This window comes from Macaca nemestrina, chromosome 7, assembly GCF_043159975.1.
Source record: "Macaca nemestrina isolate mMacNem1 chromosome 7, mMacNem.hap1, whole genome shotgun sequence".
NCBI lineage: Eukaryota > Metazoa > Chordata > Mammalia > Primates > Cercopithecidae > Macaca > Macaca nemestrina.
The window spans coordinates 135,445,087-135,463,437 of record NC_092131.1 but is presented as its reverse complement, the minus strand read 5'-3'; the positions used below and the strand labels follow the sequence as shown (position 1 = coordinate 135,463,437).

Here is an 18,351-nt window from a genome sequence, read left to right as displayed (position 1 = left end):
TGTATATGTCACCTTCCCCTAGACCGCCCCCACTTTGCCCCGCCTTAGAACCAAGACGGATACACAAAATATCTCTCTACCACATTACAAAAATAAAAACGAGAGTGTTATTTCTTTATTTGTGGGAAATTACGGTATCTATTTTCTTCCAAAGCTAATAATAATTCTTAGAAAATAGGGACTCCTTTTCGCGGAATAATCCATAGGGGGCGTGGCCAACTCTCGCGAGTCAGGGTATCTTCTCCCCAACCACCACGCTTATTTTAATTATTGCAGACGTAAATTGAAGACTATTGACATAGTAAACAGCTCTGGGTGGCTATTTGAAACAAAAGTTTAACTTTGCGGACAAATGGGACTTATTGTGAGGGGTCAAAGTAGTCCCGGCGGGGCGGGGCCATGACTCCTGACGTCGCCCTGCCGGCGCGCAGTTCAGTTTTGCGGTTCCGGTCCCGCTCTCACATTGGGGCGGGATGTGGGAGCGACTGAATTGCGCGGTTGAGGAGTTTTATTCTCGTCTCCTTCAGTGAGTCTAGTCTCTTCTTTTAGCTGGGGTCCTGGGACGGCACTTCTTTCCCTGGGTATCTGGATCCCCGCCCTAAGCCTCTTGCCACTCTTTGGGGATCAGCGCTTTGCCAGCTTTCCTGGGGTCCAAGAGTTGGGGAGAGGCCAGCTCTGAGCTCCAGTGTGGAGTTGACTGTGTGGGAGCTTCCTTGTCTCAGGAGAAAAAGTGTACGTCATCAGACGAGGTGGAAGGTGGCAAGTGTTCCAAGAGGCGATTTATTCTTTCTGCTGATGGACACACTTGCCGTAAGTAGAGGCACCACCTGGGATACGGAAAACTAGGTGTTGGCGTCCTTCCCCTGTTTAAAGCCTTGTTGACTTCTAAGAGTGAAATGTCGTGGGTAGTCTGTTAATCTTTATAATTCGAGGTAGTTGCCACCTGAGCTGCAATTGTGATGATACCTGATTGGTGTGTTGCGTTTTGAAACCAACTTTATTTTCACTGTGCTCCGAGACTTCATTTTATTCTTATGGTGAAGTACTCCTACCAAGGGGATTCCATCAAGTTCTGCATCCTCTGTAAAAGTCTAACCCGTAGTTCTCAAATTTAGCATGCATCAGAATCACCGGGGGATTGTCAAAACACACATTGCTGGGCCCCCCCTCCAGGGTTTCTGATTTAATAAGTCTGAGATGGGGCGAAATAATTTGCCCTCCTGACAAATGCTAGGTGTAACGGATATGGCTGGCTGGGCATCACACTTTGAGAACCACTGTGTAATCTAGCCCATGATTTCCTAAATGTTGTAATTTTTCATTGTTTATCTTCGTTGCTTTTTTTCCTGCTTACAAAAGTAGTCTTGCTTGTAAACGTTTTGAATAGAAAGAGCACTAGCTTTTTAAAAAAAAAAAAAACTGGCATGTCTTGGACATCTTTCATTGTGACACTTTATAGATCTATTTCATTGTTTTTAACTGCTTTAGAGTATTTCATTCTATGGCCGTTTCATCTTTATTTAAGATAAGGCCGGGTGCGATGGTTCACGCCTGTAATCCCAGCACTTTGGGAGGCCGAGGCGGGCGGATCACTTGTCAGGAGTTCTAGACCAGCCTAGCCAACATGGCGAGACCCCATCTCTACTAAAAATATAAAAATTAGCCAGGCATGGTGGCGGGCACCTGTAATCCCAGCTACTTGGGAGAATTGCTTGAACTCGGGAGGCAGAGGTTGCAGTGAGCCAAGATCGTGCCACTGCACTCCAGCCTGGGCAACAGAGCAAGACTGTCTCAAAAAAAAAAAAAAAAAAAAACCATAAAAATTTCCTATTAACTAGGCATGGTGGTGCATACCTGTAATCCTAGCTACTCTGGAGGCTGAAGCAGGAGGATTGCTTGAGCCCAGGAGTTGGAGACCAGCCTGGGCAGCATAATGAGAACCCGTCTTGAAAAATAAATAAGTAAGTTCTCTATTGATACAACTTTACTTAGACCCCCCCTTTTTTTTTTTTTCTTTTTTTTTTTTTGAGACGGAGTCTTGCTGTGTTGCCAGGCTGGGGTGCAGTGGCGCGATTTTGGCTTACTGCAACCTCTACCTCCTGGGCTCAAGCGATTCTCCTGCCTCAGCCTCCCGAGTAGTTGGGACTACAGGCGCGTGCCACCACGCCTAGATGATTTTTGTATTTTTAATAGAGATGAGGTTTCACCATGTTGGCCAGGATGGTGTCGGTCTCTTTACCTCGTGATCCGCCCACCTCGGCCTCCCAAAGTGCTGGGATTACAAACATGAGCCATCGTGCCCCACCTATTTAAACCTTTTATACTTCACATAGAAAGTATAACACTGTTCCCCCTCCCCTGACTGGGAATTTTCACATGGGACCTCAGATCAATATCTGCAAAGCTGAATTAATCCTTTCCTCCAAGCGGACATTCTACTTCTGAATTCTGTCTCTGAAGAGTTCTAATTCCAAAACCCCTACCCCTGCCTTATCTAGTCGATCCTCTTATTCTCCCTCCATCCATGCTGTTTTCATTCAGGCCATTCTCAGTTCTCTGAAGTGCTGCAAGTTTTTCACAGCTATTTTCCTGGACTCCAAGTTATTACCCTCCACGTTACTGTCAGATCTTTCCCATTTAAAGTCATTTAGTGAGTTCTTCTTGGCTTTCAGGATAAATTTTAAGCCCTATAGCTAAATTTCTACCATAGCTTCCTATGCTTGCCTCTCTGAGCACTTATCACCATGGAACTGTGGTTTACTTGTTGGAATCCAGTTAGGACTATGAACCAGGGACTATGCTTTTGTTTGATATTCTCAGCATCTAGCAGGAGTGAGTGGCCTCTATTACACATGCTTGAGACATTATTGCAAGACTGATTAAATACACGGTGAAACCCCATCTCTACAAAAACAAAATTAGCCAGGCGTGGTGGCAGGCTCCTGTAGTCCCAGCTGCTAGGGAGGCTGAAGCAGGAGAATGGGGTGAACCCGGGAGGCGGAGCTTGCAGTGAACCCAGATCGCACCACTGCACTCCAACTCCAGCCTGAGCAACAGAGCGAGACTCCATCTCAAAAAAAAAAAAAAAAAAAAGACTGATTAAATAACATCCCTGAGTTATAAGACATAAACATCTGTAAGGATAAATCACAATCTTTCACAATATGGCAAAAGTGAATTAGTCATAGGCCTAGCTCTTCTGTTTCTGTTTCAGGAAGTCATATAGTATTAGATCAAATATAGATATAAATGGTTTCTTGAAACAGTTCTGTTGGGTTCCTTCAATGACTAAAGATTTGTTTTCAGTGTAGATCAGGCTGGTGTGCATTTTGGCATGTTAACGGATTACAGTTTAAGTGCTTTAGATTCACTATTTTAAAACTTTCTTGAATTAAAGGATAATAATTAAATGATATCCTAGAGTTTCATGCTTACATTTTGAAAAGGAGATGTTCAGCATAATCAAATCTACTAACTTTGAGTAACAAGTTTTAAAAATGGAGGACAGATGCTTCCATTTTAGCCCTAGAAATCTAAGGCCCAGGACCCTTAAGTAACTTCTCTGTGGTGACCTACTGATTCCGTAACAGATCAGAATCCAATCAGTTTTACTTCGAAAGGTCATGTGGCAAGTTACATTTTAATTTTAACTGGTGATGTGTTTGAAAAGACACAGAGTAGAGGTAGGCACCCCAATTTCCTGCTGCCTCTGAGAATCAGTTGTACCCAATTGAGGGCAACAGTCTATTCATCTCTATCCCAGGTTTCTTTTTTGTTTCTCTTTTCTTCTTAACCTAATGCTTCTTTTCTGCTTTTTTTCTCTCTCCCCAACTACATCTTAGGGCTGCTGTAAGTATGTGCTTTTTGCCTTTCCCATAGGTGTCCTGCAGAGATAAAGTGATGACTGACTCCTGAGTGTGATAACAGGAGAGATAATGTTCTATTTTTCACATGTGGTTCTGCATTTCAGGGCATTTAATGAAGAAAAGAAAGGAGTCCATAAAGACCCATTTCTCTATGAGGTATGAACAATTTGGTTTTTAAACACAACTATAATCCTAAAATTATCTGTTTTTATTTTTATTTTTATTTTTATTTTGAGACGGAGCCTCGCTCTGTCACCCAGGCTGGAGTGCAATGGCATGATCTTGGCTCACTGCAACCTCTACCTCCCAGGTTCAAGAAACTCTCCTGTCTCAGCCTCCTGAGTAGCTGGGACCACAGACACAGGCCACCACAACTGGCTCATTATTGTATTTTTAGTAGAGACAGGGTTTCACCACATTGGTCAGGCCAGGCTGGTCTCCAACTCTCAACCTCAGATGATCCACCTGCCTTGGCCTCCCAAAGTGCTGGGCTTACAGGCATGAGCCACCACGCCTGGCCAGTTGTCTGTTTTTAAAAGTCAAGTTTATTGAAGTTAATTTATATACAGTAAATTTTATCCTTTTAGGGTACCGTTCTATGACTTTTTTTTTTTTTTGAGATGAAGTCTTGCTGTGTCTCAACCAGGCTGGAATGCAGTGGTGCGATCTCAGTTCACTGCACCCTCTGCTCCCGGATTCAAGCAATTCTCCTGTCTCAGCTTCCTGAGTAGCTGGGACTACAGGTGTGTGCCACCACACCTGGCTAATTTTGTATTTTTAGTAGAGACGGTTTCACCATGTTGACCAGGCTGGTCTCCAACTCCTGACCTCAAACAATCCACCTGCCTTGACCTCCCAAAGTGCTGGGATTGCAGGCATGAGCCGCTACACCCAGCCTGTTCGATGACTTCTGATAAATTATTTGGTCATCACCCTGTAATCAAGATATAGAATATTTCTGTCATCTCCAAAAATGTTCTTTTGTCCCTTTACAGTCAGCCCTTTTCCATCCCTTAGTTCCTGGCAAAAATTAATCTAGTTTTTGTCTCTGTAGTTTTACCTTTTCCAGAATGTCCTATAAATAAAATCATACAGCCTTTGATTCTGGCTTCTTTCAATTAGTATAATGCAGTTAAGATTCACCTATGTTGTTGTGTGTATCAGCAGTTCATTCTGTTTCTGAGTAGTATTCCATTGTATGGATGTACCGTAGTTTGGTTATCCGTTCACCAGTTGAAGGACATTGGGTTGTTTCCAGTTTTTGATGATTACGAAAGCTGCTATAAACATTCATGTATTTATTTAGCATCTAATATGTGCTAAGTGTTTCATAAGTAAACTCTCCATAGTTGGGGAGATAAAACCTATGTCCATGAAATAATTAGCAAACTAAAATGAAGTATATGTTAACAGACAAGCTGGGGGGGAAATACTCATGAATGAGAAGCTGTACTATCTATATTTATCTATGTGTGTGTGTGGCTATATATATACACACACACACACACACACATATATATATATAATGATATATAGCTCTTAAAAATCAATAAGAAAGATGGCCGGGCATGATGGCTTATGCCTGTAATTGCAGCACTTTGGGAGGCTGAGGTGGGTGGATCACCTGAAGTCAGGAGTTCGATACCAGCCTGGCTAACATGGTGAAACCCTGGCTCTACTAAAAAACACAAAAATTAGCTGGGCATGGTGGCATGTGCCTGTAGTCCCAGCTACTTGGGAGGCTGAGGCAGGAGAATCACTTGAACCTGGGAGACAGACGTTGCAGTGAGCCAAGATTAAGCCATTGTACTCCAGCCTGGGTGACAGAGTGAGACTCTGTCTCAAAAAATAATAATAATAAAATAAAATAAAATGCCAGGTGTGGTAGCTCGTGTCTGTAGTCCCAGCTACTTGGGAGGCTGAGGCAGAAGAATTGCTTGAACCTGGGAAGCAGAGGTTGCAGTGAGCAGAGATCACACCACTGCACTCCAGCCTGGGCGACAGAGCAAGACTATCTCAAAAAAATAAAAATCAATGAGAAAGACAAAAAACTATAAAAGAAGAATAGGCAAAGGACCTGAGTAAGTAATCAAGAAAGAAACATGCAAATAGAGTTACCCTTCACTGTCAGAATTCTCACTAACCAAACTCAAGAATCAGAAATATCTGCGTAAACTCATTCATCCCTTCCTGCCTGAATTTTTGTTGCTTGATATCTGTATTAGTTTCCTAGAGCTGCTATAGCAAAATACTGCAAATTAGGCAGCTTCAAACACAAAAATTTGTTCTCTCCCAGTTCTGGAGACTAAAATTCTGAAATTAAGGTGTCAGCAGGGGCATGCTCTGTCTGAATTCTCTAAGAAAGAATCTTTCCTTGCCTCTTTCTAGCTTCTGATGATTTCCAGCAAACTTTAGTATTGCTTGGCTTGTAAACACATTACTCCAATCTCTGCTTCTGTAGACACGTGGTATTCCCCCTGTGTGTCTATGCTTCTAACTCTCTTTCCTTTTAAGTATACCAGTCATTGGATTTAGGGCTTGCCCTAATCCAAATTAATCCTCATCTTGATTACATTTGCCAAGATTTTATTTCCAAGTAAAGTCACATGTATAGGAACTGGAGGTTAGATCCTCAAGATACCATTTTGGGGGACACAATTCAACCCACAATAGTACCTGAAACTCGGTAGAGTAGAACCTAGTAGATTAGAATAACACAGTATCTTTGGCTCTCTGTGCTTGGTTTCTTCATGCTTTAGTATCCAAACTAAGAAGCCAAATCGATTCAAATAATGAGAGATATTTATGATTAATAAGCATATTAGAAACTGCTGTTTACCTTGGCCAAGTGTGGTGGCTCACACCTGTAATCCTAGCACATTGGGAGCCTGAGGTGGGAAGATTGCTTGAGCTGAGGAGTTTGAGACTAGCCTGGGCAATATGGTGAGACCTTGTCTCTACAAAAAGCAAAAACAGCTGGGTGTGGTGTCACGCACCTATATAGTCCCAGCTACTGGGAGGCTGAGGTGGGAGGATCACTTGAGCCTGGGAGGTTAAGGCTACAATGAGCCAAGATCATGCCACTGCACTCCAGTCGGGTGACAGAGCGAGACCCTGTCTTCAAAAAAAAAAAAAAAAAAAAAAAAGATAAAAAGAAACTGTTCACCGTCATTATTGATCAAACATGACAAAACAGTAAGATCTTATGTTTTACTGTGAGATGGTAAAAATAAACAATGAAAATGCTTTTTTTCTTTCTTTCTTTTTTTTTTTTTTTTTTTCCTGAGATGGAGTCACTCTGTCGTGCAGGCTGGGGTGCAGTGGCGTGATCCCAGCTCACTGCACCTCTGCCTCCCAGGTTCAAGTGATTCTCCTGCCTCAGCCTCCCAAGTAGCTGGGATTATAGGTGCCCGCCACCACGCCCTGCTAATTTTGTATTTTTAGTGGAGATGGAGTTTCACCATCTTAGCCAGGCTGGTCTCAAACTCCCCACCTCAGGTGATCCATCCACCTTGGCCTCCCAAAGTACTGGGATTACAGTCGTGAGCCACTGTGCCCAGCCATGAAAATGCTTAATGTGCTGATATAAGTGATGGAAGTATAAATGTGTAGGTGCAACATTTTGAAAGGCAGTCTGATAGTATCAGTGTGATTTTAGGTATTCATCTTAAGAAAATAATTCAAAAGTGTTCACTTGAATTGATGTCATCAATTGTTTATAATAGCAAAAAACTGGAAACTACTAAAGTGTCATACAATATGGAATTAGTTATGTGACAAAAGAGCTGTGGTACTAGACTGCCAAAGAACATTGAATGACATAGACATTCATGATATAAAACTATTAGAATCCTGTTTTTATTAGGCAAAATCCTATCTAGATATCTAAATAGATGCATTTCTGTTTTTATTAGGATGTTTTAAAGAGATGGGATCTTACTCTGTTGCCCAGGCTGAAGTTCAGTAGTTGATCAAAGTTCACTGCAGCCTCAAACTCCTGGGCTCAAGTGATCCTCACACCTCAGCCTCCCAAGTAACTGGGACTACCAGTGCACCACCATACCTGGCTAATTTTTTTTTTTCTTTCTTTTCTTTTTTTGAGAGACATAGTCTTGCTGTGTTGTAACTTGTCTCAAATTCCTGGCCTCAAACCATCCTCCCATCTCAGCCTCCCAATTAGATGGGATTATAGGTGCCACTGTGTCCAGCATACATTTGTATTTAAATAGAGTTATATTTAAATACATTTAAATAAACCAGGCTAATAACAGTAATGATTATCTTGGGCAGAATCTCACTCCATTGCCCAGGCTGGAGTGCAGTGGCGTGATACCAACTCACTGCAACCTCTACCTTCTGGATTCAAGCAATTCTCCTGCCTCAGCCTCCCAAGTAGCTGGGATTATAGGCACCCACCACTATGCCCAGCTAATTTTTGCATTTTTATTTATTTATTTTTTCTTATTTTTTAAGATGGAGTCTCGCTCTGTTGCCCAGGCTGGAGTGCAGTGGCACATTTTGGCCTGCTGCAAGCTCCACATTCCAGGTTCAAGCGATTTCTGCCCCAGACTCTTGAGTAGCTGGGATGACAGGCCTCCACCACCATGCCTGCCTAATATTTTGTAGTCTTAGAGATGGGGTTTCACCAGTTTGGGCAGGCTGGTCTTGAAGTCCTGACCTCAAGCAATCCACCCGCCTCAGCCTCCCAATGTTCTGGGATTACAGGCGTGAGCCACTGTGCCTGGCCTAATTTTTGTATTTTTAGTAGAGACAGGATTTCCCCATGTTGGCAGGCTAGTCTCAAGCTCCTGACCTCCAGTGATCTGCCTGCCTCGGCTTCCCAAAGTGCTGGGATTACATGCGTGAGCTGCTGCACCCAGCCTGTTTTCAAACTTTTGAATAAACTTCCAGTTGGAATGAGAATGTATCAAGTTTTGGCCAGGACAGTGGCTCATGCCTGTAATCCCAGCACTTTGGGAGACTGAGGTGGGAGGATTGCTTGAGGCAAGAATTTTGAGACCAGCCTGGACAATATAGTGAGACCCCATCTGTATGAAAAATAAAATAATTAACCAGGTGTGGTGGCACACACCTGAAGTTCCAGCTACTAGGGAGGCTGAAATGGGAGGATTGCCTGAGCCCAGGAGTTTGAGGCTGTAATGCACTATGCCTGTGCCTATGAATAGCCATTGCACTCCAGCCTGGGCAACATAGTGAGACTCCGTCTCTTTTTTTCTTTTCATTTTTTTTTTTTTTTTTTTTTTTGAGACGGAGTCTCACTCTATCCCCCAGGCTGGAGTGCAGTGGCACGATCTTGGCTCACTATAAGCTCCGCCTTCTGGGTTCACACCATTCTCCTGCCTCAGCCTCCCAAGCAACTGGGACTACAGGCGCCCACCACCACGCCTGGCTAATGTTTTGTATTTTTAGTAGAGACGGAGTTTCACCGTGTTAACCAGGATGGTCTCGATCTCCTGACCTTGTGATCCGCCCACTTTGGCCTCCCAAAGTGCTGGGATTATAGATGTGAGCCACCGCGCCTGGCCGAGACTCTGTCTCTTAAGGACATTTTCCGTTGACTTGCATAGAACTGGTCTTTATGTGTTTAAATAGTAGAAATATACAAGTGTATATATAACATTGTTTGATACCTGTTTTAACAGGCTGATGTCCAAGTGCAGTTGATCAGCAAAGGCCAACCAAATCCTTTGAAAAATATTCTAAATGAAAATGACCTAGTATTCATAGTGGAAAAAGTGGTAAGTAGTGGTCTGACTTTGTGATTGTTTAATTCTCCATAACCAAATATGGTTTCTTGGGAATAATCTAACATGTACACCTTTTAAAATCAGCATCAGTGAAAATGAGTTCTCATTCTTTTAGGAGTAAGTATAGTGCTGTCCAGTACAAATAAATATGAACCATATATGCAATTTAACATTTTCTAGTAGCCTCGTTAAGAAAGAAACAAGTAAAATTATCAATAAATTGATAAAATTGACTTATTTCTTTCTTTTTTTTGAGACAGAGTCTCGCTCTTGTCACCCAGCCTGGAGTGCAATGGCGCAATCTCAGCTCACTGTAACCTCTGCCTCCCAGGTTCAAGCGATTCTCCTGCCTCAGCCTCCCGAGTAGCTGGGATTACAGGCACCTGCTACCACGGCCGGCTAATTTTGTATTTTTAGTAGAGATGGGGTTTTTCCATGTTGGTCAAACTAGTATCAGACTCCCGACCACAGATGACCCACCCGCCTCGGCCTCCCAAAGTGCTGGGATTACGGGCATGAGCCACAGCACCTGGCCTTTTTTTTTTTTTTTTTTTTTAAGATGGAGTCTCGCTCTGTCACCCAGGCTGGAGTGTAGTGGTGTGATCTTAGCTCACTGCAACCTTCGCTGCCCGAGTTCAAGCAATTCCCCTGCCTCAGCCTCCCGAGTAGCTGGGATTACAGGCACCTGCCACCATGCCCAGCTTTTTTTTGTTTTTGTTTTTGTATTTTTAGTAGAGAAAGAGTTTCACCATATTAGCCAGGATGATGTCGATCTCCTGACATCGTAATCTGCCCACCTTGGCCTCCCAAAGTGCTGGGATTACAGGGGTGAGCCACCTCGCGCTGCCACCCTGCCAACTTATTTCTTTTGTTGTTCAGTTCCATGAATTTTAACACATACGTAGATTCTTGCAGTCAGCACCACAATCAGGATATGTAACAGTTTCATCTCGCTGAAAAACTCCCTTGTTGTTATTATTGGCAAGCCTGAGCTATTTTGTAAACACATGGATAATTGTACCCACTAACATCAATCAGAGGTTATTGCCCTAAGAGGAATAGATAAAAAAGACTGTGGGCCTAAGGTTATAGCCCAGAAAGAAGGTCTTCCTGTTTTGAGAGTGAAAAATCCAAGAACATCTGGGTTTCCTTTGTATTTTACCTTTACCTAATCATTTTGTGCATGTTGGAGCACTTCCTTTTCTACTTTTAAGATAGCCTCGCTCTGTTGCCCAGGCTGGAGTGCCGTGGTACTGTCATGGTTCACTGCAGCCTCCACCTCCCAAGCTTAAGCAATCCTTCCTCCTCAGCCTCCTGATTAACTGGGACCACAGGTGCATGTCACCACCCTGGCTGATTTTTTTTTTTTTGGTAGACACAGGTCTCCCTGTGTTGCCCAGGTTTGTCTCGACCTCTTGGGCTTAAGTGATCCTCCTCCTCAGCCTCCCAGAATGCTGGGATTACAGGCATGCGACACCATGTCCTGCTGAGCACTTCCTTTTCTAAAAGCATCGGTTGCTTCCTTTGCCATTAGCAACTAAGGTCAGTATCTTTTTATAGGACAGTGGAAATGCTCCTAATGGATTTTTTTGGTACCATGCTAGTTTGTGGCTATTCTTGCCAAAACCTAATCATTTGTGCTTAAGGGTATAGAAATAAGTACCCTTGTCGTATGTTCTGCTTGTCATTATTCTGTAGCATAGTAAAGAGTCGACTGTTATTTTAAGTGCTCTTTTGTCTGGTTAAATAATTAAGAACATTTTTAAAGCCTTTAGAAAAGGAAGAAACAAGTCATATTGAAGAACTTCAATCTGAAGAAACTGCCATATCTGATTTCTCTACTGGCGAAAATGTTGGACCACTTGCTTTACCAGTTGGGAAGGCAAGGTAGGTTTTCTCTTTTGCTGAGTAAGGGTGGCAACTTGGATTTAAATTGAAACATTCTTATAAACACTGGGAAAAATAGGCCTCTAGCCCTTATATCTTCCTTCATCTCCCCAACCCCCTGATAAATATACCCAACTGAGGATAGTTCTACTTGAATATCTGATAGGTATCCCAAATGTGACCAAGAATACTGCAGTTATCTTCCCTTTCTTTACACCTCTATACCAATTTATTGTTGTTTCTCAATTGTTTTCCGTATGTGTAATCTAGTTCCCCTCCAGTCTTTCTTCCTCAAGTGAAAGCCTGACCAAGCTTCTTTCCTGCTTAAAATCCTTTAGTGGTTCTTCATCGGCTTCATGATAAAACCCAAATTCCTTAAGAATGACATATGGGAACCTTCATTGCCTAGCCCCACTTGTCCTCCACCAGGGGTGGTACCACACCCAGAGGGAATTGGAAATATAGGGGAGTATTTGGTTTGTCACAGTGACTGAGGGGAGCTACTGGCATTTAGTGAACCTGGGCCGTGGGTGGCAAACATCCTGCAATGCCTGGGACTCTCCCGCACAATGAGCAGTTATCTCACCCAAGGTGCCAGTAATGCCCCTGTGAGAAACCTGAGAGCCTCTGGCTACCTCTCCAGCTTCTCTTCCTGCCTCCCCACTGTGTGGCTATGCACAGTTCCCTCTGTCCAGCCCTGTCCAGCCTCCTCCTGCCTCCAAAACCAGAAAGTCCTTGTCTTCCAGATGTTCTGGCGGATATAGTCATGCAAATACTAACAGAATGGTATGAGAATGATAACTACTGTAATAATATTCACAAAATGATTCCTTCATGCTGGTTTTTATTTTCCTCTATGGAAGTTTCTTTTCTTTTCTTTTCTTTTCTTTTTTTTTTTTTTGATACGGAGTTTTGCTCTTGTTGCCTAAGCTGGAGTGCAATGGGGCGATCTCAGCTCACTGCATCCTCTGCCTCCTGGGTCCAAGTGATTCTCCTGCCTCAGGCTCCCGAGTAGCTGGGATTACAGGCATATACCACCATGTCTGGCTAACTTTTTGTATTTTTAGTAGAAACGGGATTTCACCACGTTAGCCAGGCTGGTCTTGAACTCTCACCTCAGGTGGATCCACCTGCCTAGGCCTCCCAAAGTGCTGGGATTACAGGCGTTAGCCACCATGCCCAGCCTAGAAGTTTTAAAAGTTTAATCAGCCTTTTCCTTCATAGGTCCTTGATTTCAGTCATATTTGGCCTGTTTTCTCCCTACAACTTTAATGTTATTTATTTGTATTATTTTCTCCAACCAGTGTTTATGTGGGTTGGTTGATGTGCTTATTTCTTTTTTTTTTTTTTTGAGACGGAGTCTCGCTCTGTCGCCCAGGCTGGAGTACAGTGGCTGGATCTCAGCTCACCGCAAGCTCCGCCTCCCGGGTTTACGCCATTCTCCTGCCTCAGCCTCCCAAGTAGCTGGGACTACAGGCGCCCGCCACCTCGCCCGGCTAGTTTTTTGTATTTTTTAGTAGAGACGGGGTTTCACCGTGTTAGCCAGGATGGTCTCAATCTCCTGACCTCGTGATCCGCCAGTCTCGACCTCCCAAAGTGCTGGGATTACAGGCTTGAGCCACCGTGCCCGGCCCAGATGTGCTTATTTCTTTGCTCTCCATTTCTTCTTGCATTTTCCTTCTGGGATTATTTCACCTCTTTTTGGAAATAAAATCCCCTGGAAATTTTTTTCCTGGACGTCTGTTGGTAATCAATTTAGTTTTCATGTCTTTGAAAAATAAAAATGTAAGCCACATTTTTTGGTGACTTTCAATTTTGATATACTTTCAAATTTACAGGAAAGTTATAAGAATAGTACATTAACTTCTGTATATCCTTAATCCAGATTCACCAGTTGCTTAGATTTTGCAGCATTTACTTCTTTTTCTTCTTCTTCCCCTTTTCCTTTTTCTCTCTCTCGTATGTCTTTCTAGATAGATATATGCAAAGCAGTATATTGCTATATATGTATTCATATATAGGTATATATGTATATTGTTACAACTATATATTATTATAACAATATGTTTATAACTATATATTCTTATAACTATAGTCTGTGTGTATGTGTGTGTGTATATATATGGTAATATACACATATACACCATTTTAAAAATGAAGTATTGACAATGTAGTGAAGATACGGAGCTGGGCGCGGTGGCTCACGCCTGTAATCCCAACACTTTGGGAGGCTGAGGCGGGCGGATCACGAGGTCAGGAGATCAAGACTATAGTGAAACCCTGTCTACTAAAAATACAAAAAATTAGCCGGGCGCGGTGGCGGGCGCCTGTAGTCCCAGCTACTCGGGAGTCTGAGGCAGGAGAATGGTGTGAACCCGGGAGGCGGAGCTTGCAGTGAGCTGAGATCCGGCCACTGCACTCCAGCCTGGGTGACAGAGCGAGACTCTGTCTCAAAAAAAAAAAAAAAAGATACGGTACTTTTACCCCTAAATACTCCTCTTTGTATTTTCTGTGAACAAATATATTCTTTTACATAACCATGGAACAATGATCAGAATCTGGAAATTTAATATTATTATAATACTGTTATCTAATCAGAGCCCATATTCAAATTTTGTTAACTGTCTCACTAACTAATGACTGAGCATCATTTTGTGTTTATTGGCTCCTACTTCTTTCTTTTCTGTTTTTTTTTTGAGGCAGTCTCACTCCATTGCCCAGGCTGGAGTGCAATGGCGCGATCTTGGCTCCCTGCAACCTTTGCCTCCTGGGTTCAAGTTATTCTCCTGCTTCAGCCTCCTGAGTAGCTGGGATTCAGGTGCCTGCCACCATGCCGGGCTAATTTTTGTATGTTTAGTAGAGAGGAGGTTTTACCATGTTGGTCAGGCTGGTCTCAACTCCTGACCTCGTGATCCGCCTGCCTCGGCCTCCCAAAGTGCTGGGATTACAAGCATGAGCCACTGCGCCCGGCCTGGCTCCTACTTATTTCTTTAGATTAATCTCACCTCCTATCTCTTCTACTGAACTTCCACTCCTGCTGAACCCCCAATCCTCACCATATTGAAGCTCCCTGCTCATAGTAGCTCCAATCCTGTCATACTCTGTCACTTTCTGGTGCATGCATTTTGATTTGCCTGGTGAATCTATTAATGGATAAAGTATACATATATATACATCTTGCTATTTAAGTTTTAGGTTGTTGTTTCTGTGAGACCTCTCATATCTTTTTTTTTTTTTTTTTTTTTTTGAGATGGTGTCTTACCCTGTCACCCAAGCTAGAGTGCAGTGGCACGATCTGGGCTCACTACAAGCTCTGCCTCCTGGGTTCACGCCATTCTCAGCCCCTCGAGTAACTGGGACTGCAGGCACCGACCATCACACCAGGCTAATTTTTTTGTAGTTTTAGTAGAGATGGGGTTTCACCGTGTTAGCCAGGATGGAAGACTCCTCGTATCTTTTTAAAAGAAAATTCTGGCTGGACGTGGTGGCTCACAACTATAATCCCAACACTTTGGGAGGCTAAGGCAGAAGAATTGCTTGAAGCGAGTAGTTTGAGACTAGCCTGGGCAACACTGCAAGACACTCTCTCTCTACAAAAAATAAAAATAAGCCTGATGCAGTGGCTTGTGTCTGTAGTCCCAGCTACTTGGGAGGCTGAGACAGGAGGATCACTTGAGCCAAGGAGGTCGAGGCTGTAGTGAACTATGATTGCACCACTGCATTCCAGCCTGGGCAACAGAGTGAGACCCTGTCTCTCAGAAAAAAAAAAGAAATTCTTGAATTGGAAATCTCTGTCTATAATTTGTCCTTACTCTTGTTTTAAAGGCAGTTAATTGGACTTTACACCATGGCTCACAATCCTAATATGACCCATTTGAAGATTAATCTGCCAGTTACTGCCCTTCCTCCCCTTTGGGTAAGATGTGACAGTTCAGATCCTGAAGGTACTTGTTGGCTAGGAGCTGAGCTTATCACAACAAACGACAGCATTACAGGAATTGTCTTATATGTGGTCAGTTGTAAAGGTGAGTGCTGTCTCTAGAGTGTGTATGTATGTGTGTGTGTGTGTTTGTGTATTTATTTATTTGTATAGTTACTGTTTCTTTTTTTTCGTAAACTTTTTTTACAAAAATTGATATTGTTATGACATAAGGTAGAACTTGCATTAATCACCATAAATCTACTTTAGTGTGTAACTTGCAGCATGTGGGAGGTATTCCGGAAACACCAAAAACAGATCTCCAAAAGTCTGGACAAGAGATTTACACTTGTCTGATTTGGGTTTCATTTTATTTCTATGCGTATGTTATTGACAATTTTCATTGGAAGATACAAACTGACAATATGTTTCCAATCTCAGACATTTAATTGTATTTTTGGTAGTAGTATTGACCCTCATTCCACTTTATTTTTTATTTATTTATTTATTTATTTTGAGATGGAGTCTTGCTCTGTCACCCAGGCTGGAGTGCAGTGGCACGATCTTAGCTCACTGCAACCTCTGCCTCCTGGGTTCAAGCAGTTCTCTGCCTCAGCTTCCAGAGTAGCTGGGATTACAGGCATCCATCCGCCACCATACCTGGCTAATTTTTTTGTATTTTTAGTACAGACGGGGTTTCAAGACCGTATTGGTCAGGCTGGTCTTGAACTCCTGACCTCATGATCCACCCGCCTCGGCCTCCCAAAGTGCTGGGATTACAGGCATGAGCCACCGCGCCCAACGTCCAGTTTATTTTTTATTTACTTTTTTTTTTTAGAGATAGGGCCTTACTCTATAGCCTAGGTTGGGGTACCATAGTGCCTTCATAGGTCACTGCAGCCTCAAACTCCTGGGCTCAAGTGATCCTCCCACCATAGTCTCCTCAATAGCTGGGACTATAGGAGAGCACAACCATGCCCAGCTAATTTTATTTTTATTTTTAATTTGTTTTTAAAAGACAGGGTCCCACTATATTGCCCGGGCTGGTCTCAAACTCAGCCTGAAGCAGTCCTCCCACCTCAGCCTCCTGAGTAGCTGGGATTACAGGCAAGTACTGCTGCGCCTGGCTGTTCCACTTATATTCTTTTTTTTAGTTTTTTGAGGTAGGATCTCACTCTGTCACCCAGGCTGGAGTGCAGTGGCGCAATCATGACTCACTGCAGCCTCAACCTCCTGGGCTCAGGCAATCCTGTCACCGCAGCCTCCCGAATAGCTGGGACTACAGGCACATGCCACCACACCTGGCTGTTTTTTTTATTTTCTGTAGAGACAAGGTCTAGCTATGTTGCCCAGGCTGGTCTCGAACTCCTGGGTTCAAATGATCCTCCCTCCTCGGCCTCCTAAAGTGCTGGGTTTATATGTGTAAGCCACTATACCCAGCCCACTTTCATTCTCTTACAAACATTTCATTTATCTGTGATTTGAAATTTAATTTTAACAGTTATTTTGTTGAGTTGCGGTACACTGAGAATGTGAGGGATTGCAGTTTTGTAGCTCTAACAATGTAATTTTGAGTTGTGCCTTTACATGTCTTTTTTTCATTTCCTATAGCTGATAAAAATTATTCTGTAAATCTTGAAAACCTAAAAAATTTACACAAGAAAAGACATCACTTGTCTACTGTAAGTGTTTTGCTTCTACTCATATTATTTTCTTCAAATTGTTATCAACCTGCCTTCCTAGTTTACAGGTTTTTTTTTCACTCCTAAGATGACTAGATATTTTTCTGTAGTATGAAAATGTTTATGTTTATTTTCATATCAGCTAATGACCTTCATGCCTTTTAGCTAATCTTTGTGGTTTCAAAGAATTGTCTTACTTTTCCATTTGGGACAAGGATCAAAATAGTTTGGGTAATGGGCTTTTGGCCGTGTGGAAGCACAGCTAAATGGTCTGCTGGGTGCACTCTTTTCAGGTAACATCTAGAGGCTTTGCCCAGTACGAGCTCTATAAGTCCTCTGCCTTGGATGATACAATCACAGCATCACAAACTGCGATCACTTTGGATATTTCCTGGAGTCCTGTGGATGAGATTCTTCAAATCCCTCCACTCTCTTCAGCTGCAACTCTGGTAAGAGTGGACCCAATTTTCTTTCCGGGTTCATGAGAGTCCTAAATGTTGGCTTACTTGCTTGTTGCTGGTGCTCCATGCTTCTAGTCTCGGCACTTGCTGGGTGTGAGCTTGGACAACTCTGAAAGGCCCACCTTGCCACTAACGTCTCACCAGGGCAGCCAGTGAAGGTTTTGTCAGGTGATCTGATCTATCGGTTGCCCTCAGCCCTATAGTAATACAACCGAAGAATTTTCTAGTGACAAATAAAGTCTCCTGAGTGGTGACTCAAGTGAATCCGTGTTTTTTTGTTTGTTTTGTTTTGAGACAGAGTCTTACTCTGTCACCCAGGCTGGAGTGCAGTGGCACGATCACTGCTCACTGCAGCCTCGAACTCCTGTGCTCAAGCAATCCTCCCACCTCAGCCTCCTGAGTAGCTAGGACTACAGGCAAAAGCCTCCACACCTAATTTTTTAAACTTATTTTGTAGGGACAGAGTCTCCCTATGTTTTCCAAGCTGGTCTCAAACCTCTGGGCTCAAGTCATCCTCCCACCTCCACCTCCCAAAGTGGCTCACGCTGGGATTACAGGCGTGAGCCACTGTGCCTGGCCCTCTTATTCTTAAAAGGGTAGAGATATTGGTAACACATCAAGAATCATTATAATATTAAGCCCTTTCACTCTATATGTACATTTCTAGGAATCTGTCTTAAGAAATTAGTCAAAATTGGCCAGGCACAGTGGCTCACGCCTGTAATCCCAGCACTTTGGGAGGCCGAGGAGGACAGATCACAGGGTCAA

At 43.0% G+C, this 18,351-nt stretch overlaps 1 protein-coding gene across 1 annotated transcript in view; it reads left to right on the top strand.

The window, feature by feature from the left end:
• Positions 1–388: 388 nt before the first annotated feature.
• Positions 389–18,351, top strand: part of LOC105488222 (zwilch kinetochore protein) — a 46,070-nt gene continuing 28,107 nt past the window's right edge. Inside the window, exons 1-7 of the mRNA XM_011752094.3 lie at positions 389–526; positions 3,971–4,022; positions 9,530–9,625; positions 11,403–11,521; positions 15,347–15,546; positions 17,052–17,122; positions 17,416–17,571. Of these exons, the coding sequence (XP_011750396.2) occupies positions 474–526; positions 3,971–4,022; positions 9,530–9,625; positions 11,403–11,521; positions 15,347–15,546; positions 17,052–17,122; positions 17,416–17,571 (747 nt within the window). The 5' untranslated portion in view covers positions 389–473. The remainder of the gene's footprint in view (positions 527–3,970; positions 4,023–9,529; positions 9,626–11,402; positions 11,522–15,346; positions 15,547–17,051; positions 17,123–17,415; positions 17,572–18,351) is intronic.